The 23,120-nt window shown below is 42.5% G+C and overlaps 1 protein-coding gene across 20 annotated transcripts in view; it reads left to right on the forward strand.

Moving 5' to 3' along the window:
- LOC140495521 (teneurin-3) overlaps positions 1 to 23,120 on the forward strand; it is a 2,480,372-nt gene that overhangs the window by 2,172,851 nt on the left and 284,401 nt on the right. For 14 of the 20 annotated variants that reach the window (XM_072594601.1, XM_072594600.1, XM_072594605.1 and 11 more), the window contains one exon: positions 16,696 to 16,914. The exons of 5 other annotated variants lie outside the window; for them this stretch is intronic. In XM_072594601.1, coding sequence (XP_072450702.1) covers positions 16,696 to 16,914 — 219 coding nt within the window. Of the gene's footprint in view, positions 1 to 4,332; positions 4,357 to 16,695; positions 16,915 to 23,120 lie in introns of those variants that run through there. One more of the 20 variants, XM_072594643.1, reaches the window with a different exon arrangement.

The raw sequence follows: 23,120 nt of genomic DNA on the forward strand, positions 1-23,120 counted from the left end.
CGATTGTGTACTTGTCGGTGTTTGCATGTTTTGTTGCCTGGATCAGACTCAAGTGTGATGCCCTCCATAGTTAAATAACCTTGCTCTTAAGTGAAAGGTAGCCAGCAAGTGGAAAAGCATACCCCAGTGAACTTGGCAGAGTCAATGTGGTTGTAAATAATACACATGACTGATTTGATAACAGTTCCAGGGTACTATGCAAAATGCTCTTCACTCCCATTTCAGGAATTCCTCATCGTAGTATCATTAGTTTTTGTAGAGAAAGCCCTGATCCAAGCAGAAAATCTTCCACAATTATCTGCTTTTCAATGCTTAAAACACAAACAATGAATCAGCTGCCAAATCTTACCTCGGCACATCGCTGCATTTTAAAGGTCTAATCAGTTTTTGTGTTGTTTTTTTTTACTAAGTGATCTCTGCAGACTGCAATGCTGACTGACTTGCTGAATGAATGACTAAAAAGGCCACTTTTCCAAATTGTTTTTCTTTTGAAAATGTGTTTTCTGGTAAAATTCTTGCCTCTGCTGGTCATTGCATCCCGGCCAGGGTAAAGTCCATGGGTGGCAGTTGTTTCTCTGTAACTTACTGTGAGCTGGTGACCGGCAGCTGTGTTCTTAAATCACCCGGTCAGAGGGTTGGAGTTCTGATCCCATTGTAAGGGTTGTCAGATTTCTATTTATTATTCGCTCATGGATTGTGGGCATCGCTGGTTGGCCAGCATTTATTGCCCATGAGAATGTGATAGTGAGCTGTCTTCTTGAACTGCTGCAGTCCACCTGCTATTGATTGACTCATTATGCAATTGGGAAGGGAATTCCAGGATTTTGACCCAGTAACCATGAAAGAACAGCAATATGTTTCCAAGTCAGGATGGTGATGGCTTAGACGAAAACTTGCAGGGGGTGATGCTCCCAAGAGTCTGCTGCCCTTGCCCTTCTAGATGAAATTAGTCATGAGTTTGGAAGGTGCGGTCAAAGGAACTGTCGTGAATTTCTGCCGTACATCTTGTAGATAGTACATACTGCTGCTACTGAGCGTCGGAGGGTGTAGATGTTCGTGGATGTGGTGCCAATCAAGTAGACTGCTTTGACTTGGATGGTGTCAAGCTTCCTGAGTATTGTCAGTGCTGCACACATCAAGGCAAATGAGGAATATTCCATCACAGAAGGCAGCTCACCATCACTTTAGCAAGGGCAACTATGGATGGGCAATAACTGCTGGCCCAACTAGTAATGTGCACATCCTGTAAGCAATTTTTTTTTTAATTGATGCCAAATTCTGTCAAATGCTGTCTCGAAGTTGAAGGCAGTCCTCCTCCCCTCATTTCTCAAGTTCAGCTCTTTGTCCTTGCTTGAACCAGGGCTAGAAGGAGTTGAATGGCCCTGATAGAACCCAAATTGAGTGTCAGTGAACATCCATTTGCTGAGGAAGTGCTGCTTGATGACATTGTCAATAACTCCTTCCTCACTTTGCTGATAATTAGGAATAGATTGATATGGCAGTAATTGGTCGGGTTGAAGTTGTCCTGCTGTTTGTGGACAAGACCTACCTGGGCAATGTTGCATATTCATGGGTAGATGCTAATATTTTAGCTGCAGTGGAACAGCTGAGCTAGGGCTGCAACAAATCTGTCAGTTTATTCTCACCAATTGTAAAACTGCTAGTGTGTCAGCCCCATTCTAAAAAGGAGAGAGGCAAAAAGCAGGTAACGATAGGCTGATTAGCTGAACATCTATTGTTGAAGGTATTGCAATCAATTATTAAGGAAGCAATCACAGAACCCTTGGGAAATAATAATCTAATCAAACAGAATCCGCATGCTTCATGAAAGGGAAATCGGGTCTGACAAATTTATTAAAGAATTTCAAGGAAGTCTCAACCAGAGTGGATCGTGGGGAACCAGTACATATGTTATATTTAGACTCCCAGGAGGGTTTCAACAAGACTCCTCACAAAAAGGTTAAGACCAGGTAAGAGCCCACGGTATTGAAGGTCGTGTATTGGTATGGATAGAGAATTGGCTCGTGGGCAGAAAACTGCCAGTGGAGCTGAGGGGTTCTTTTTCAGGCTGGCAACCCATGACCTGTGAGATTCCCAGTGCTGGGACCGCAACTGTTTACAATATATATATTAATGACATGAAGAAAGGCAGCAAATATACTGTAACCAAATTTGTACATGACGCAAAAATAGGTGGAACGGCAGGTTGCAAGAGGGATACAGATGGGTTACAGAGAGATATTGAGAAGTTAGGCAAGTGGAGAAAATGTTGACAAATGGAATGCAGTGTGAGAAAATGCAACGTTGTCAATTTTGGAAATAAGAGAATAGGAGAGAAACTGCAGAAAGCTGCAACCCAAAGGAACTTGGGGGTAGTTGTGCATGAAATGTAGAAAGCTAGCACACAATGCAGCAGGTAATCTGGAAGGCTAATGGAATTTTGGCCCTTACTTCAAGGGCTTGGGAAATAAGACTAGTGAAGTCTTCCTGCAACTGTACAGGGTGCAGGTGAGACCACATCTGGAGTACTGTAAACAATTTTAGTCCCCTTATTTAAGGAAAGATAACATTTCATTAGAGACAGTTCAAAGAAGGTTCACCAGGTTGATCCCTTTTACGGAGGGATTGATTCATGAGCAAAGGTTAATCAGGTTGGGACTGTACAAACTCGAGTTTAGAGAAATGAGAGGTGATCTGATTGAAACATATTGGATTCTTAACGGATTTCTTTTCTCAGATGGTTGAGAGTCTTTGGAACTGCTTGCCATAGAGAGTTATGGGCGAAGTGTCCGTGTGCATATAAAGGAGCTAGATAGATTCTTGATCAGTAGGGGAATAGGAAAAGGCAGGAAAGCGGGCTTCAGGAATGTTGGATCAGCCAGGATCCTATTGCCTGTTGGAGCCGAACAGCCTACTTCTGTTCCTATTACTTAGTCTTATGGGAAGAAGAAACTCTGTTTAAACACCTGTAAATCTATTCAATGTGACTGTGAAGCTTGAATCTCCAGCAAAGTAAGAGTGAAGGTACTTGGAAGGATTTCAGAACCAGCGTTAGTGGTCAGCACTGCTGCCTTACAGCACCAGGGACACAGGTTCGATTCCAGCCTTGGGCGACTATCTGTGTGGAGTTTACACAATCTCCCCGTGTCTGTGTGGGTTTCCTCCGGGTGCTCCGGTTTCCTCCCACTGTCCAAAGATATGCAGGTCAGGTGAATTGGCCATTCTAAATTGCCCATAGCGTTAGATGAATTAGTAAGAGGGAAATGGGTCTGGGTGGATTACTCTTCAGAGGGTTGGTGTGGACTTGTTGGGCCAAAGGGCCTGTTTGCACACTGTAGGGAATCTAATCTAATCAGAGTCACTTGTTGTTCCTCGTCTCCTGTTTATTGCTGAAAATTGTCTTTTCTTGCAGCGGATATTTTCTTTTCCTCTCAATGTTGGTCTGTGGGAAGTTGATCATTATTTCTGAGGCAAGGGAAGGGTTAATGGGATGCAGCTTGTCACAGTAATATCTTACATTTGAAGCAATATATCAGCTACACCACTTTTACTCTCGTGGACAAAGGTAGTATAAGGTCTTCCATTACCACCTCCTATGCCTGCCAGAACAACACCCAGTACGGTTTCAGACAAGTGTCTGGAGGCCACTCATGTTGTCCCTCCAATGATAGCTTCACAAACACTGGCAAGTCACAGCAGAGCTCTCCCAGTGTCTCATGAGAGACTGCTGTTCACTCAGCACTTCTGTTGGAGCTGGCTTGTTTGATGGATGCCTGAATGAAGCACTGTTATTAATGAATTATGACAAGCCTAGTGCTCAGCAGTGCGGAAAGGCTTCAGTTCGCTTTTTTTTAGGACGCAACTTAATTGAAGACACTCAAAATGGCAAAATTTAAAGCACTGGTGATGCTCACTTATTAAGTGCATACAATTCAGAGAGGTTTTCCACGTTGCCAAAGGGGCAATGTTTAAAGCTTTTCTAATAACCGAATGATTTTTCTGGAGAATGATCTCTTCCAGCTGTCCACAATGCTGTTATCTGTCTATTCTTCACCTTTGGCCTTGTCGTCATTCTTGATGAAATGATGACCTGGCTGGCCTGTGATGTTCGTGCAGGAATGAGTTTGATCAGAGCCGCTGTCCTCGGGATGATTGAAGTACAGAACGAGAGAGAGTTCCGTGTGGTACTTACCATCAGGCAGCGAGCGTTGAAACCTGAACACTTCTCAGTAAGCAGCTCCCCGGAGAAATTACAGGAATAGATGAGCAGCAAACTCCGTGCAACAGTGAAGTAAACTTTCTTTGTCATTTTCTCCACGGATGTTAGCAGTGACAAGGCAATGGACTGTCAGTCCGGTGAGTTGCTGAGACGTTTTCCCAGTTGTTCCCGCTGTCCTCCCATGCATGGGTTTCCGTGCCAACCATGTAGATCTGCTTTATTGATGCCAGAAATTTCTTATCATTCTAGTGTCAGCAAGATGCTGTACTGCCGATTTCCACACTGTACAAGCCTCTGACTTTGATGCTTGTTTAATTTTAATCATGACTCCCGTGCCTCTCAAGCTTCGTGTGACTCAGCCTTCTTAGCTTCAACAGACAACTGTCTCTGAGTGCTGCTTTTCTTCCTTCAATCTGTGAGGTTCCCCCGGCTGTGTTCTGTGTTGGTGCTGTTTCGAGAATGACTCGGGTGCTATGACAGTGGGAATGGTGGATGAAGGTGGCATGTGGAAATTCGTACATGAATCTGCCCAGAGTGGGTCCCAAATTCGACAATTCAGCAGGTGCCTCATTTCATCTCAATATCGTGGAGGCCACCAGCCTCCCATGTGGGTTCATTGCAGTGATCATTCCAATAATTTCCACCTGGGGTTTATCAGGCCAAGTGAGGAGAGGTACAATTCCTACTAATTTGTGTCATGGTGATTGGAATGCAGCAAAATGGAAGTAAAGAATGTTTTGTCCACGAGAGTAATTCTCAGTCTGCTTTCCTTCTCCATTTACTACAGAAACAATCTGGTCCCATTCCCTTTGACTGATTTTTAAAAATTGGAGACCTTGGAGGTTTCAATTTTCAAAGATCCTAAGAAAAAGATCTGAATTTGGAATGGGATTTTCACTATGTCTGGGAGTAGGCTTCTCTTCTTCCTTCCGTCCATCCTTCCGTCCTTCCTTCCGTCCGTCCTTCCTTCCGTCCTTCCTTCCATCCTTCCTCCAATGCAACCTGTTGGACTATAACCTGGTGTTGTGTGATTTTTAACATAATGCAGAATGGCTGACTAATTGAGTGGCTACTTATATCAGCACAAGATAGGGGCACATGTGAAAACCAATATCTCCATTGAGCCTGTGAAATAAATCTTTACCTCACTGATTTGGAAAATATATTTTTTAAATTATTGCCAGCTGGACAGCAGAGAGAAAAATGGTGTCTTTGTCCATGTTTCTCAACTAGTTTTCTTTTTGTGGCACCTCGCACAACAGTTTAAGATGATTGTAGTATATTTGGAAACTAAATCCATAAGAGCATAATATATAGGTGCGGGATTAAGCCCTTCGGCCCTTCAAGCCCATTACACCATTCAATCATGGCTGATATGTTTCTCAATCCAGTTCTCCTGCCTTCTCTCCATAATCCTTGATCCCCTTACTCTTCAAGAACCTATCTATCTCTGTCTTAAGTACACTCAATGACTTGACCTCCACAGCCTTCTGTGGCAAAAAGTCCCACAGATTAACCAGCCTCTGACTGAAAAGAATTTCTCCACATCTCAGTTCTAAATGCCTGAATATTCATTTGGTAGTCTTGTTATATGGTTATGTCTGGGATCAAGTGGCTGGATTTTCGCATTTTGTGGTAGATAGCAGGAGTTGTTAAAATTCTCCGCTCCACACACTTGCCTTCATGGAAAAAGCCCCTCCTATCCATTTCTCTGACTGACCCTTCCTTCCAGTTACCAACCGGATCCATTCCTCCCATTGACCAACCAGGTCGTACTCTCCTCGCCACTCTGCTCCTCTCCCCACCAAAAATCCTCCCCTACTACCAAAATCTGCAGCTCCCCTTCACCCACCCTCAGGTGCTGAAGAAAGGTTACGCCCCAGACATTGACTTCTCCACCACCTGCTGCTGCCTGGTTTGCTGTGTCCTTCCAGCAACAGTAAGGCCCTCTTATTTCTCACGCCCTCCCACCGCACGCATGCTTCCATTCTATTCTTGGCCACTCATAACCACCCCCACTACATTCCATCCATGCTGAGCCATTTCCTCCCAAAAATTATGATAAATCCAGGTATTCTGGGCAACTCTGGAAGGATCCCAGCAGATTGAGAAATAGTTAATGTCATGCCTTTATTCAATAATGTAAAAATTTAGGAAATGATAGGCCAGTTAGCATAGCGTCTTTCATAGGTAAATTGCTCAAATCCATGATTAGGGAAGTTACAGCAGGATATTTTTGAAAATAATTCATGATCAGACAGAGTCTACATGGTTTTGTGAAATGGAAATTGTGTTAAACCAATTCAATCAAGTTTTTGAGGAAGTAGTTAGCAAGGTGGATAAATGGGAACCTGTGGTGTGATGTACTTAGATTTCCAGAAGGCATTTGGTAAAGTGCCACATGAAATATTACTAAATACGATAAGAGCTCATAGTGTATGGCATAACAAATTGGAATGAGTAAATGACTGATTAGCGAATAAGAAGCAGAAAGTATAGAGAAATGGGTCATTTTACGTTCACAAGTTGGAACTATGGCAAGTATCAAAGGAATCAGTATTGGGATCCCAAATGGTCACAATCTAAATCAATGACTTAAATATGGGAACCAAACTGTGCTCAAGAGCCCAGGATTGGTGAGAAAGTACCAGGTACAGGGTTTGCAGAGGGCGATGAGTAGGTTGATCAAATGGGAAAAAACCTGGCAGATGGAATGTAAAATGTAAACTTGTCCACTTTGGCAAGAAGAGTAGAAACACAGTATAACATTGAAATGAGAGTGAGAGGTATGCAGAGCTTGGTGAAACAGAAGGATCTGACTTATTGGTTAGGATAGAATCCCTACAGCATGGAAACAAGCTGTTAGGGCCAACAAATTCACACGGCTGTCCGACAAGCGTCCCCAGCCAGACCCCTCCACCCACCCCCCCAACCTCTCCCTCTAATCCTACATTTCCCATGGCTAATCTACCTAACCTACACATCCCTGGGAAATATGAGCAATTTAACATGGCCAATCCACCTAACCTCAACATATTTGGACTGTGGGAGGACAATGGAGCACCTGGAGGAACCCATCTAGACATGGGGAGAATGTACAAACTTTACACAGACAGTCATCTGGGTTTCCTGATACATGAATCTCAGGATGTTAATATGTAGGAACAACAAGCAATTAGGAAGGCAACTGGTATACAGTCATAGAGTCATACAGCACAAAAACAGACCCTTCAGTGTACTTGGCTCTATTTGCCACAGTTATCCCATGTCCTCTTTTTGCCCTCCTGATTTCCTACATAGGTATACACCTATTGCCCTTATACTCTTCTAAGAATTCACTCAATCCCAGCTGTCTATTGATAAATACTTGCTTTTTCTTGATCAGAGCCTCAGTTTCTCTAGTTGTCAATCTACAGCCTTGCCCTTCACACTAACAGGAACATACTGTTTCTGAACTCTCGTTATCTTATTATTAAAAGCTTCCCACTTCACAACCGTCCCTTTACCTCTGAACTGGCTCCTCTGCCTAATGCTATCAAAATTGGCCTTACTCCAATTTAGAACTTCAACTTTTTGATCAGTTCTATCCTTTTCCATAACTATTTTAAAACTAGCAGAATTATGATCACTTGCCCCAAAGTGCTCTCCCACTGAGACCTCAGTCACTTGTTCTGTCAAGTATTACTCCTCTAGTAGGCACATCTACACATTGAGTAAGAAACTTGTCTTGTGCACACTTAACAAATCCCCCCCTATCCAAGTCTTTAACACTATGACAGTCCCAGACTATGTTTGGAAAGTTAAAATCTCTTATCATTACAATCCTGTTTTCCTTACAGATATCTGAGATCTTCTTCCATATTTGCTTCTTGATTTCATGCTGAGTATTCGGGGGCCTGTAATACAATCCCAATAAGGAGATCATCCCTTTCTGATTTTTAAGTTCCACTCATATAAGTTCATTACATAATCTCTTGCGAGTATTCTCCCTAAGTTCAACTGTAATGTTCTCCCGAATCAAAAGTGCCACTCCCCCCACCCCCGCCCTCACTTTCAATCTTTCCTTTCAAATCTATACCCAAGAACATTAAGTTGCTAACCTTGTCCATCCCTGAGCCACACTTTTGTAATAGCTATGGTAACCCAGTCCCATGTTCACAATCACGCCTGAAGTTCCATCTGTCTTACCTGTCAGGCTTCTTGCATTGAAGTAAATGCAGTTTGATTTATCAATCTTACCTTGTTCTCTGCCAAGATTTTGTCTGCCTTGATTATTAGACTTGCTCCCCTTATCTACTATCCCAGCCTCAGCCTTTTCTCCTATCTCACTATCGCTTTGATTTCCCTCCCCCCCCCTCCCCAGTTTAAATATTGGTGTTTATTGAAAAAGGAACAGCATATAAGACTAGCTAAGTTTTGCTACAGCTGTAAACAGCTTTGCTGAGACCACTTCTGGAATTCTGTGCATAGTTTTAGTTTCCTATTGGAGAAAAGATATATTTGCATTAGAAGCAGTTCGAAGATTCATTTGACTCAGTCCGAGAATGTCAGGGTTTATCTTACGAAGAAAGGTTGAACAAGTTGGGTTTTTCCCTGTTTGAGTGGCAATCAATGAGGGGTGACCTTTGTTGAAACACAAGATCCTGAGTGGACCAGATCCTGATCTGGTCTGCTGCTCACCCGTCACAGACCTCACATCCATGGAACCCAAGGGGACCAGTTCTCCCCTTGTTAAGGTCTCCTCCAGGTTATCAATGTGGTGAGGCAACTTCTTAAAATGGTGACAGCAGTTTTATAGCATCCTTTTTATAAGAGGGTAATTCACTTCCTGACTCCCCAAACCTTTCCTACCATCTACAAAGCACAAGTCAGAAGTGTGATATAAAATACTTCCCACTTGCCCAGTAAGCTATAACAACACTGAAGAAGCTTGACACCATCCCACAGGACACAGCAACCCACTTGATTGGTATCACTTCCACAAACATCCTCTCCTTCCTCTGCTAATGCTCAGTAGCAGCAGTGTATGCTATCTACAAGATGCACTCTAGAAATTCACCAAAGCTACTTAGATAGCACCTTCCAAACCCACAACCACTACCATCTAGTAGGACAAGAGCAGCAGATACATGGGAACCATACCACCGACAAGTTCATGTCCAAGCCTCTCACCATCCTGACTTGGATATATATCGTTGTCTCTTCACTGTCACTGATTCCAAATCCTGAAACTCTCTCCCTAACTGTCTTGTGGGTCTGCCCACAGCACACGGACTGCAACAGTTCACGAAGGCAGCTCGCCACCAACTTCTCAAGGGCAACTTGGCATGATCAATAAATGCCAGCAATGCCTACGTATTAGGAACGATTTTAAAAATGCCTTTTGCAGAGCAGATTTTGTATTGGTGTGACTTCTAGAGGGGTCTCCAGACTCTTGATAAAGTGTGTCATTATATTCCTGCCAAAAGCTTTGGAATAACACTGTTCAACAACTTCAAATTTTGGATCTGCGAAACGCACTACAACATTTACAATGCTGATATATTTATTTAGAACTCCATTAGAATGTGCTGAGAGTGGAGCCCTTTAAAACTAAGCAATTTGCATGCGTAAAATCTTGTTAACTTTGGCTACCACTCCTCAAGTAATATGACATTGTGAGCCTCATTTCCCACTATGGTGTCACTGGAGCAGTTTATATCAGGATTCTGGGATTCCAAGAACATCTGTGTTGAGAAGTCTGGATTCTCCCTGGATTCTAAACTTGGTTATCAGGAATTTGGGCAGATCCACCCTGCAGTCTCTGTCAATTCATTTTCATTGGAGTAATTTATGCTTCTAAATTTCAGGCCATGGGTCACATAGAGACAGAGTGGTGAAAAAGGCAGTTAACAAGCTTTCCTTCATTGTTCAGTCCTTTGAGTTTAGGAGTTGAGATGTCATGTTGAATTGCAGTGGACATCGGTGCGCCTTTTCTGGAATACTCTGTCCAGTTTCTGGTCACGTGTTATAGGAAAGAATGTTATTATGCTGGAGAGTGTTCAGAAGAGATTAGATTAGATTACATTACAGTGCGGAAACAGGCCCTTCAGCCCAACAAGTCCACACCGACCCTCCGAAGCACAACACACCCATACCCCAACATTTATCCCTTACCTAATACTACGGGCAATTTAGCATGGCCAATTCACCTGACCTGCACATTTTTGGACTGTAGGAGGAAACCGGAGCACCCGGAGGAAACCCAAACAGACACGGGAAAACGTGCAAACTCCACACAGTCAGTCGCCTGAGGCGGGAATTGACCTGGATATTGCTGGGTATGAGAGGTTTGAATTATAAAGAAAGGCTGGATAAGTTGGGACCTTTTCATTGGAGCGGAGAAGTTTATAAAATCATGAGGGTTACAGGTAGGGTTAATGGTAGGTGTCTTTTCCATAGGATGGAGAATTTCAAAACTAGGGGACATATTTTTGAGGTGAGGAGAGAAATTTTAAAACTAAATGGGAGGCAGATTTTTTACAGAGGGTGGTTTGCGTGTGGAATGAACTTCCTGAGAAAGTGGTAATGCAGGTTTACAACATTTAAAAGACACGTAGTTAAGGATATGAATAGGAAACGTTTGGAGGGATATGGGCCAGGAGCAGGCAGATGGGACTAGTTCAGTTTGATATTATGGTTGGCATGGACTGGTTGGACCAAAGGATCTGTTTCTATTTAGGGTGACTCTGTGACTCTAAGATAGTCAGTAATAAATCCAAAAGGAAAGGAAAACCAATTTATTTACCCAAAGAGTGATCAGAGTGTGGAGATCGCTATTACAGGCGTTCTTTAGGTGTCTGTCACCTGTTTTGCTGGGTTCCCCCTGTTTGCCATCAGTCTGTGACACATGCTGGATGACCATCGATAATAAAGAAGTAGAAATTAACAGACATCGTCTTGCGTCCTTTAGATCTTTGCAGAAGCAAATTAGACAGGAAATGAGTGAAATGGGAATAGAACGATGAAAAGGCAGTGATGCAGCAGATTCAAATGGAGGGAAACCTTTCTGGAAAGTAAACATCAGTACAATCTAGATGGACCAAATGGCCTGTTCCTGTGCAGCACACTCTGTGTAGTTCTGTTATCTGTTTTCTGAATGATCACCGTCATGGCTGCTTGACCATCAACAGTAACACTTGCTGCTGGCAATAAGCCTTCAGCAGAACAGTCTTGAGACATTGATGTTTATCGGTCATTGAGCGCAGGATGATGTACTCACTACACATCGTACAGTACATCCCTTTTGAGACTATAAATAAAATGAAGATGTTTGTCTGGTTAAACCGCCGGGGAATAGCTTGTTCTGCAGAAGGTTGCTCTCCAATAAGAAACGAGCTCCCCAATGTCTCGGATGAAAGGCTTCTGTAAATCCGTTCCTGTATGTAAAACATCTCGTAAAACTCCTTCTCCTTCACGGCCACTGTCTTATCTGGTGAGTGTGAAGCAGTTAACTGTACAAAAGCAAGAGACTATTTCCAATTATATGTTTTTATAAAGTAGTAAGCTGGGTGTGTGAGATCTTCATACGGAGTCTTCCCAGATTTTGGAAATATAAACACCCAGCTTTACAATTACCTTGTGAATTATGTCCTTCCACACAAGAATTGAGAGTATTTTAAATGACAGTGAAGGATTATTGGTTATGAGTCTCACTGGCCATAGCTTGGAAGGGATTGTGCCAGAAGTATTGATCTAGCTTTCAACTGTGCAATTTCCAGTGTTTTTTCAAATTGTCTGTTGTAGTAACATATTAAGTAGGGCTGGTTACAACGCTGTATAATTTAATTTGATGAGAAAACATTAATGCGTCGCATTAATGGTTTAAATTGGGAATCCAATAATGTTGTGACATTCAGGGTTTTCTCCATTGTTGTAATCTATCAGATCACAAACACAACTTTTCCCTCCTTTTACAGAAACACTTTTTTTCAAACACTGTCTCGCTCTTTTACACATACTCCTTTTGAACACATTTTCTCCAAGCTTTTACATGCAGTCCTGCCTTTTAAAATGCTTTCTCCTTTGACAGTCACTCTCTCTCCATGTTTACACACATTCTCCCTCATTTTACATATTCTGTGTCCCATTTACGGTCTCTCCTTTCACACGCACTCTTGCCTTTTCATTCTTTGTTTTCCTTGCACATATTCTTCTTCTCTCTCTTTCCTTTTGCACACATTTTTCTCTCTCGCTCTCTCCCTCTCCTGCACACATTCTCTCTTTCCTTTTGTACACATTCTGTCCATGTCCGTTTGTGCACATTTTCTCTCTTCTTTTACGCACATTCACCCCTTTCTTTATGCACACTGACTCTGGCCTTTATGTACAGTGTTTCATTTCACAGAAAGTCTGCCTTTTCTGACACATACTCCTGGCACTCTCTCTCTCTCTGTCTCTCTCTCTCTCTGTCTCTCTCTCTCTGTCTCTCTCTCTCTGTCTCACTCTCTCTGTCTCTCTGTCTCTGTCTCTCTGTCTCTGTCTCTCCCTTCTTTAAGACATGCATTTTCTCCACTTGTACCTACATTTTGTGTCTAGTTTGACAGGTACCCTCTTCTTCAGCCGTCTCTCACCGCTTTGTTTTAAAAGTGCTCTCTCGCTGCTTCTGTTTAAGCGCACTGCAGGTCTTGCTGATGGGCCCATCAGACACAGGTTGGGAATCACAGGCAAACACTCGCAAACTCAGAGTGAGACATTTGTGCACAGTCACCTTAGCATTATTTGTGTCAAAATATTGTTAGATTGAAGTAGACTCATGAAGTATTCATCGTGACGAGATTAGGCACTTCGTTTTCCTATGTGGCCTGAAGTGTATTCATTAGTGCAAACTAGTGCTAGACAAATTGCTTTACTTTTGAGGCAGACGGCCATTATTGTGCTATTTTCTCCACTCCTCAATCAATTTTAGTGTACTGCAGTTAGAACAAAAACGCATTTAAGTATTTAATAAAATGTGAATTAATTAAAAGAGAATAGCATTTTATCTCTGGCCTGTTTTGTCTGTTGAATTCCATATGGGAAGACGTAATTATTAGACCTTGAGATAGCAGTCACTAAAACAAAGGATGTAAGAATGATCTTGGATCAACTGTTGTAATTCTGTGCACTAATTGTGGAGGAGAAATGACAGCCTGGGTTATGTGATAAAACAGCAGTAAATTCTGCAGCTGAATATATTTCTATTAAAAAACTGCTGTCAGGGACAATAACTGTGTCATAATATGAAGTGCTAAACAAAAATCACTTTCTGCAAAGGAAGTACTTTCTAAAAATGAGAATGGCAGATGATTATGGCAAATGATTTGATACCACAGCCATCTGTTCTGCAAACAGAATGTTCACTACCTCTTAATGTAACACTCTACAGGATACGAGTTTAAAAAAAAACACAGCATCCATTCAGGGGGCTCGTGGGGGCGGGGCAACTAGGGACAGGCATTAAACACAGCCATACCAGCTTTGCCCCCGGCCGAGAAGTAATTTTGAGGAGAAGGTGTGGAAATTCTCAGGATACTGCACCGCAGCACATCATTAGCAAGACTGACAGTCACATCAGCTGAATCCTGTTTTAACTCTCCCTTTTCCAAAAGGGATAGATCTCTGAAGCAGCAGTTGCAATTCTTAGCCTGTGCTGATCTGACCTGGCATAGCTCGGCTCATGATGGAGTGGGGAGAGCTGCAGTTCGGCATAGTGCTGGGAGGTTGGTGAGCTGGTGGCTGTGATAGCTGGAGATCCCAGGCTGAATTATTCTGCACTGGCCTGTATTTTGAAGCGCTCCTGTCACAGACCAGAACTGCATTCGCTATGATGCCTGTTGCTGTTGAATTGCACGCCAACACTAAAAACTCAGAATTTTAAACCCGTCTGTTCAATGGAAGCCAATAGCGTATGGGTACAACTCACTGTGTCACTCCTGTGTTTTAATGGTTTCGGTATCCCAGGTTTTCAGGAATTTGAATGCAGGGGTTTCAGGCCCCCACTTAATTTTGGCATCAGTTCTGCCTGCGGAAGGCAGTCATGAGCAACAGCAGGCTAGAAGTTACTAAAGTCAGTGTTCATTTTGATCACTTTGGTCCAGTTTCTTGTAGCCTAGAAGCAGCAGGATTGTTTGCCCTCATGGACCCAACAGAAAACACTTCAGGGCCTCCATAGCCCTCAGTATCCAGCTGGAGACCAGTTGAAAGTCTTTGCCTTAACACCAAGACTGTGTTTCCATGGTCACCAGAAGCACCAAGCTCCTGACATGATTGATATTCAATGCCTTTCACCAGCATCGACATCGTCCCAGTAAACTTCAAGCAGGAGCCAATGCAGCGCTCTGTAGGTGTGGCCCACCTAGGAGTGAAAATGGCTGCATCCTGAACTGAGACCAAAACCTGTTGCATTCATATTCAAAATAAAAAAAGTCACCTGATTAAGCTATCAGAATGGTAGTCAGAGCCATGACATGCAGGTAATCAGAGAAAACTTGAGATTCATCAGAAATTAGTGGTTTTAGCTACTTTCAGATATTATGTACAATCACTGAGTGAGGTGATGCAGTAGTTAGCCACAATTCAAACTCCGTGTCAGTACTTCACGAAACAGATAGAAAACTTTTTACTCTGTCTGCAAAAAATCCCATGGATTAAACTAAGAATCCCTTTCAGTCCATTGCTGTTTGAGGACATGACACCGATAAAGGACTGAAAAGGTAGGATGAAGCCAAGATAGTTACATTCTCACTTTAAGAGGCAGTGATTGGGCCCTTTTGTTTCATCGGCCAATTATGTGGTTTTAGATTATAGAAAAATTACCTTTACTTCAACAAGTTGGCTGTGTTCTTGTGCAACCTTGTGTTATAGAAAAATTGCACTTTAGAAGCTATGCTTAAAGTGTTGGCGATGTAATTGTATTACAGCCAATGCACGTTTTAAAAATCGTGCTTTAGAAACACTGTCCCCAATTCATCAGTTGCATTCCAGTAAATCCATGTTAATGAAACACATATAGCAGAATGGCCTGTAAGTAATTTTGTTTCCACAACAATATATCTCTGATTTGAATATTTTTGATGAAGCTCAGAATGTTTTGCTCTTGGTGCAAAAGCACTAAACTAACCGGTTAAAGGGGAGTGACATGCTCAGATTTAGAGCTCATCTGTACTGACTGCTGGTTTCTCAAGGGACAAGATCCCCTTTTGCATGGCTCTAAATCAAACCTGTCATCATGCTTTTGTTTTGCTAAAGCTTGCCTTCTGTACTCATACAGAGCAGTTTCTGTTATTTTAGCTTTGACGCAGCTTTCAACCATGAAAGCTTTCTACAGTTGTCATCTCAGGTTAAATGTTACATATAATTTAAATGTTTTGAGTGTGTGGACAGGGGTAGGAGAGAGAAGTGTGCAGACGTGGGTCACAGAAAGGGCTGCCTGCAGGCAAGCATGGCGGGAGCAGCTGTCTGGTTGTGACACCGTGTGCGCAAGCTGGGAAAGGGAGGGCAGATATTTAAAAGACCTTTATAGAATTCCCAATAAGAGCTCACTTTTGAATGTACATGCCACATCCAAGCAGCCTCCAGAAGTATAACGACTGAAATACTTTTGACAGAGATGATAATTGCTGATTGTTAATGCGCTATTGATTTCATTACTTAGCCCTGACATAAGGATGTGAGCAGTGATAAACTGCCCAGCAGTAGCCTCAGTAACACTTCAAAGCACCGACCTCTGAAATCATACACTGATTGTTTGTTTCCTGATAATTATTCATCAGAATGCCCTCCCCAGTGTGTGTCCACTGGCTCCTGCATTGAGGGGAGCGGAGAGTACCAGGTGCCCGCCTCCCCCACGCTTGCAGTTCGTTTTGGGGATATTTACAGCAAACTGATTACCTGGGGTTAGCCCTCTTGCACTTGCACTCTTTGGCAATGAGGCCTCCTAGCGTCAAAAATGTACAGTATGTGGGGCTCAAATATGACTGTCCAATGAGGAAGAGTCAGGCGGAACAGCTTGCAGAAATTATTCTCCAGGACAAGGAGCAAAAAGCCCAGTAAGAGAAAAGCACCTTCAAGATCAGATGCCTGAGCTTGACTATGTCCACAGAGGTCAAAAGAAAATGCCATCTTTATGTGTTCATTAGAAACCATTATTGCACCATTAATGAAGCTAGCTAATGTATGTGATAGTTAGCTTATTATTGTTCTTCAGAATTTAAAAACATTCTCTAGAAGAGTTTAGCATGCAGAAAGTTTCTATCATGTTAAACCTTTTTATTTTGATCTGCATAACACCAGAGGACAGCAGCAAATTGGTTTCTTCACTTGGCAGGGTTGGAATCCATTGCTATTCATTTTGCTTTTTAAATACCTCGCTTATGCATCTTTTGATTTTGATAGTGGTAAATAAAGCTTTATCGTTAACCATCACATATCAAAACCCTCATTTTATCTCTCCTCAGGTCCTCCCATGCCATCCTCCTCTTCCTCGTCCAGTCCATCAGCCATTGCGCAGTCTGGTTCCCCAGTTTCATCGCCCAATGCCAATGGCAACCAAAGACGGCTGCTAGGCAACAACAACACTCAGCCGGCTCATGAGTCTGACACAGATGATGAGGAATACAATGCAAATTCATATCTAGCTCAGGCCAGTTCAGGCACAGTGTGTGTGGCCAGTAATGGTAAGGAATTGCCTGCATCTATCAGCTCCTCCTGTCTCTTGGCACCTTCTTACTTCTGAGCAATACTTTCAGCTGGAAGAGACTTAGGAGCACCAATCTAGTTGATAATTAACCTCCTAGCCTCTTACTAAACTGCTCTTTTGTCTGCATTGATTCCTAACACGAAGCTTTATTGCACGGCAAGCCTCCTCTCTCTATCTGAGTGCACGACTGACCTCCAACCTGTTGTCACTTGACCCTTTAAGGGCTGTGTCAAGTACTAACCCCATTTTGTGAAAGCACATTCAGATCTGAGTTACAGACAAGATAACTCGCCCCTAACTGCTCCGCTCCCCCGCTGCCTTGGCTTAGCATATTTAGCTGAGGATTGCCATTGCCAGGTACAGGCAGATGTGGGAATTCTCCAGCAGAGCCAATGAGGCTTCCTTCAGCGGGCAGCGAGGGGAACGCATGCGAGGAAAAATCGATTGGAGCCTGTTGGCATTTGCCAGCTGTTGCAGTTAAACAAGATGCTTCAAAAATCAAGAAGATCTTACACAGCTATTGGCTTGCTGTTTGAGGAAATAAACCATTGAAGCATTCTTTCATACAACGCTGTCGGATGTATTCGATCTGAATGGAGCCCGCAATAAAAAACCCCAGTCAGGTCACTCTTGGCTGTTTTCTCTTTCTTTCTTTGCAATCTAATTCTCTTCTGGGAATGCAGTGATTACTTATTTTAGTGCATGACTATTATTATCTTAACCACAGAACTGGGAGCCTGGTGCGAATCTGGTTTCGCTCCTTTTGGAAAGAAAAAGACACACTACTTTGCTGCAGATTTCTGCTCACTAGTGGGGGACGATGCAGTGTTTTGATGATATTTCTAACTTGACTGTGGATAACACATCCATTGTGCAGACTTTGCTGCCGCTGTTTTAAGTCTGTGCCTTTTTGTTTCCAACGATTGGGCATTTTGCAGAGTACGTCTGTCACCAAGGCGACTTGGGGAGGGGTTCACCATCAGCAATCAGATTAAAATATGAAATCACTTTGAGAAACCTGAGATTGAAGGAAATGCAATCATTGACTGGAGCTGTTGTGGGTTCTGACCATATTCACTGTAACCCTGCCCTTCCTCTTTATCCTGCCTGTCTTTATTTTGCAAGTGTGATTTTGTGAAATATTGTGTTTCGAGGTTAAATGTTTGCAAGCTGGGCATTCCTTCATGCACAGAGACATAAAAACTAGCGTATCGGGCTGGCATGAGAAATCAGTGACAGTCAAGCAAATTACCTGAAAAGAAAGTAATGAATAACTGGCATTTATATATCATCCTTCAGGCTCTTTTTGATATTTTTACAATCAGTTAAGTACTTTTGGAATTAAATCACCGTTTAATATAAAGGAATGCAATAGCCAAGAATTGCTCTGCTAGATAACATTGGCCAGGGCCATCAGAAGAGCTTCCTTGTACTGCTTTGAACAGAGGTATAGTTTTTTTTAATATACTGGAGAGAGCAGATAGGGCCTAGGACTAGCAGCACATTCAGAAATTTGGACTTTGTGCAATACAGCACCCTCTCAGTATCACATCGACCTAGATTATGTGCTCACGCTACTGGAGTGAGACTTGAACACATGACCACCAATAGGGAGATGACAGTGCCACCATTGGACCAAGCCTGATAACTTTGCAATATAACAAGAGTGTCTCTTTAAGAACTAGATCCTGGAACTGGTAAATGGTAAATGGTAAGTACTGGAATTCTAACATCATAGCTTGAGAAACAGGCGGGAGCTCAAATGGGAAGTCTCCTGTTTGTCATGGTGCATAGAATCTCCATTATGGATCAGCGCAAGAGACAGAAATTGCTCTTCGCAAATCATCAGCCGTTGGCTAACATACTGCACACAATCAGGCTGGCTTGAAGGGATCATACCAGAAACAATGGGAAAGAGCTGTTTAATGTTGCACTCTGGCATAATGGGATTAGACATTGGCACAGGTTCTCATTTTTATTCATGGGTGATGTGCTGAAAGGATCTTTGGAACTTGTTTCCTGAAATGGTTGAGGGGAAAGAGTCCGTGAATATTTTTAAGGCGGAGGTAGGTAGATCTTGTTAAGCAAGGGGTGAAAGGTGTTTGGGGATGGGTAGACAAGAATGCAGATTTGAGGTTACAATCAGATCAGCCATGATCTCATTGAATGGTCGGGCAGGCTCATGGGGCTGCATGGCCTACTCCTACTTCTTTTTCATGTGTTTGAATGTTTCAGTTTCCTCTGTCAATGAGTGGTGAACTAACCAGTCAGGTAACAGTGCGCCTTAGGCCTTGCCCCTATCCCACCCCAGATCAAAGAATCTCAGAGGAACAGCGAGGGCTTAAAGCAACCAGTTTTTGTAATATGACTGGTAGTGTAGCTTCAGGGCTTACTGCCCTGTAGACACTGCTTTTGGATATTTTATTAACAAGATGTGAATTTGGAAATGCTGATAAGTCAGGGAATGTTAGACAGAGCACACTCAGAATGAATAGCAGAGGCTGGAGTGAGGGGTAGGGGAGGGAAGGGTTTGAAAAATATTTACCTTCAGAAGTTTCAGTTAAAAATGTTTTCTATTTCCTTGTCTTTAATTTGAATCCATGATTTTTGAATGTCTTTTTCTGACACACTTTTTGAAGTAATATTCTGAGTTTACCTTGTCTGTCTACACCATTGAATATTTTATACCCTCCACAAAGTCCCCTGGTTTTACTTTCTGACTTTGAAATAATATTTTGAATCATCCTTGCTCATCTGTGCGTGGTTTAATATTTGATAAGTACCTCAACAAGATCCCATTAACCCCTTAATCACCTTCTTTCTAAACAATAGATCTGAAGTATTTATAATTTTGACCCACAGCTCACCTCTTTGAGATACAATTGTATCCCTTCCCAATTCATGTCGATTTGCTTGTTATGTGTGCTGAGAGCTAGACACCACACTGTGATCTTGCAATGCAGGGCACTGTGAAACTTGAGCATGACCAATTGTTGTTTGTACTGTTCTGCTTTGGTGATGTATTGCAGAACACTATTAGCATATTTAATCACACTGTTGAGAGATTGAAAGTGACGTGCCTCTCGATTATTTCCTTTCTAATTTCCCTGTGCTAATTCAGTGCTGATTACTGTACACTTAATTTCCACATTTTGTGACCTTTGTGCAATACCGTACGGTTTGCTACGTGAAATTTAATTTGCCACTTGACCAGTCGCATAAATGATCCAAACCCAGATGCTATTGCTACATCCTTTGTCTTGACTAGTGTTCCTGCTCTCAGGAAATCAGAAAAACAACATTTACTTTTGGTATCCAGCTCGTTAATGTAAATTAAAAACATCAAAATTCTAAGCGCTAATTCCACACTCAACACCTCATTGCATTCCCGACCTCTCAGCTCTCATGCGTGCTCAGTTTCCCATTGTTTCCTCTCTGGCCTCATATTCCATCAACAACTTAACAATCATTTGTCCTAACCTGGATGTTCTGGTTGAAGAAGACATTTTGTTTCCCAAAAGTATACCTTATTCATATGATTTGCACAAGTACACGAACATCATATCTTTACAGGGAAATTGAGGATAAAGTGGTGATCTTGAGGAAATGCTTCATCCTTTCCCAGTCGAACCTATTCATGACTCCATGCCCACAACAGTGTGGCCTGCACTTGTAAATCAGCCCGAGTGAGCAATCCAGTTTGAGGACAGTTAGGGATGCCCATGTTGCGTGAAAGTAGAAAGAAAACTTCAAAGTTGACACAACATAAGTTGCAATGTAGATCCACCTTTTCCAATCCACTTTAGGAGGTGACTTACGACACTTGTCATTCTCTGGTGTGTACAACCCAAGGTGTTTCACATGGGCTTTCAGCCTGTTAGCATCCAATGACAGCTTGGCCTTAGGCAGTGGCTTTCCCTGATGAACCTTTCTAATTGATGCTTCAAGCTTCAATATATGCCCTCGGCAGCTATTCCAGGACCTTGGAATGCCATCATTGACACGGTAAACAGTACATTTGACCAGAGCTTACATCTGTGCCATTCCAACCAACCCATGCCCTCTTTGCACTGAAGGACCAACAGATTGAGAGTAAACCAAAAGGGGGTCATTCTCCAAGTTGGTCCTCCAACAAAACTTGAGGTTTATGTCAGTGATCATCCCTGGGAACCAGCCACAGAACCCAGAGTCCTGTGTTCCAGAGCTATTCGGGGGTGAGCCTCAACAAAAACCACTGTATCTCTTCCCAAATGTTTATTACAGAGGCACATTCTAACAGGAGGTGGACGATGGTTATTGTCTTTGCGAAGGCCGTACAGGAGAGGAGTGATATCCGATGTGCGGGAAGGATCTGTAAGAATCTCACTATTAGCAAATCCGCACATTGGTGTTTGTTGGAATATTGTGGTTGATGAGGCATTCTGCCAGATAATTTTGACGAATCACTTCAGGGAACTATCTGGCAGGAGGATCTTGTGGTGCAGTGATAGTGACCCTACCACCGTGTTTAAGTGCAACCTGCCACAGACAGTACACTTCTTTTAGCCTACTATTGATGACATTGAGAAACCCGCACGTTAAAAATCCACGCAGTTTTTATAATCACTCATGCAGTGCAAATGGGAATCAAGTCAGAAGCCATTTTATGGCAGACCATTTCTGTCACACTGTGGAAGTGTGCATTCAGATTGGCCCCAAGACTCAGTCAACAATTCAAAGTTGTTGTATGCTTTTGTTTCATTCAAACTCTTTGATGAATGGAGATGCCAGACATTTCCGAAAGACCAAATGAATGGTATCGATTGGAGTTTTGTTTGCGAGAGGTCAAAAAGTTAGTTATTAAACAGACTCTTTCCCTATTAATTCCATCCAGCTGTTTATTGTTGCAGGATTGTTGCACAATTGAACTGCTGTTATATCCTAACTGATGAAACAAAGTGTATTATTTTCCCAGATTTTAACAGCAGGTTTAAAAAGTAATAGTGACCTGGGTAGATAGACTGCAATTTTTGAATGTAAACATTACAAGATAGTTTTTCTACCTTGTTGTATTTGTTTGTTGGGGAATTGCACTCTCCCAGCCCGTCATTTTCCACCCACTAAAATTAAAGGAAAATTATGTGCTGCGGATGTGCAATTTTCCATAACATCAAGTCTGCCAAAGGCAAGAAAAAACTCTCCGGTTTGTTTCCTTTCTCTCATTCACCGTTGTCTGGGTGCAGGTCAATTACATCAAATGTCCCTTTGACTCCTTCAGAATCCAAATCTAACCATTATCTTTGCTGCATGATTTCAAAATCCTCAAAGATCTCGGATGCAATGCAGACATCGGAGATTGCTGCTGTTTAAGGTCCAAAGGTTACTGCGCCCAACCCTTCAGGACACCCAAGTGGTCATGTGAGGACTGTGGGTTAGCTCACCTTTAGACTCTGGCATGAGGTTCTCTGCAAGTGGATAGCCTTCATTTTACTTTGAGTTGGATGCCTACAAGTGCCTGCGTGACCATATCCTGGCACAACGTCATTGGCATAAAAAAACACAATTAAATTTATATAGTGCCTTTCTAAAGCACTTGACAAAAATACCTTGGAAATGCAGTTATTTTACCATATGGGATAGCAGCAATCAGTGAGCAGTCATTCTATTTCAAAGGCCAAACAGATTAGGACTGTACTCACTGGAGTTTAGCAGAATAAGAGGTGATCTCATTGAGATATGTAGGTTTCTTAGGAGCTTGACAGCGTGGATGCTGAGGGGATATTTCCCTTTTATGGGAGAGTCTGGGACTCCGAATAAAGAGTCACCAATTTAAGACTGAGATGAGGAGGAATTACTTCTCTGAAGGTTGTGAGTCTTTGGAATTCCTTGCGACAGTGAGCCATGAGGGTAGAGTCCATGTGTATATTTAAAGCTGAGATAGATAGATTCTTGATTAGTAGAGGAATCAAGGGTTACGGGGAAAGGGAGGAGTGTTGGATCAGCTATGATGCTATTGAGCGGTGCAGCAGACCCGAGGGGCCGAACAGTCTACTCCTGTTCAAATTTCTAATGGTTCTGATGGTCCAATTTAAGTGATATTAATCAGGCCTCTGAGACATTTATAGTGATTGAGTACCAAGGTGCAAATCTAGTGAGTTCATGAACCCTTTCGTGTCATGAGCTGAGGACAGACCCTTTGTTTTT

The sequence above is a fragment of the Chiloscyllium punctatum genome, chromosome 2, assembly GCF_047496795.1.
Source record: "Chiloscyllium punctatum isolate Juve2018m chromosome 2, sChiPun1.3, whole genome shotgun sequence".
NCBI classification, from domain to species: domain Eukaryota; kingdom Metazoa; phylum Chordata; class Chondrichthyes; order Orectolobiformes; family Hemiscylliidae; genus Chiloscyllium; species Chiloscyllium punctatum.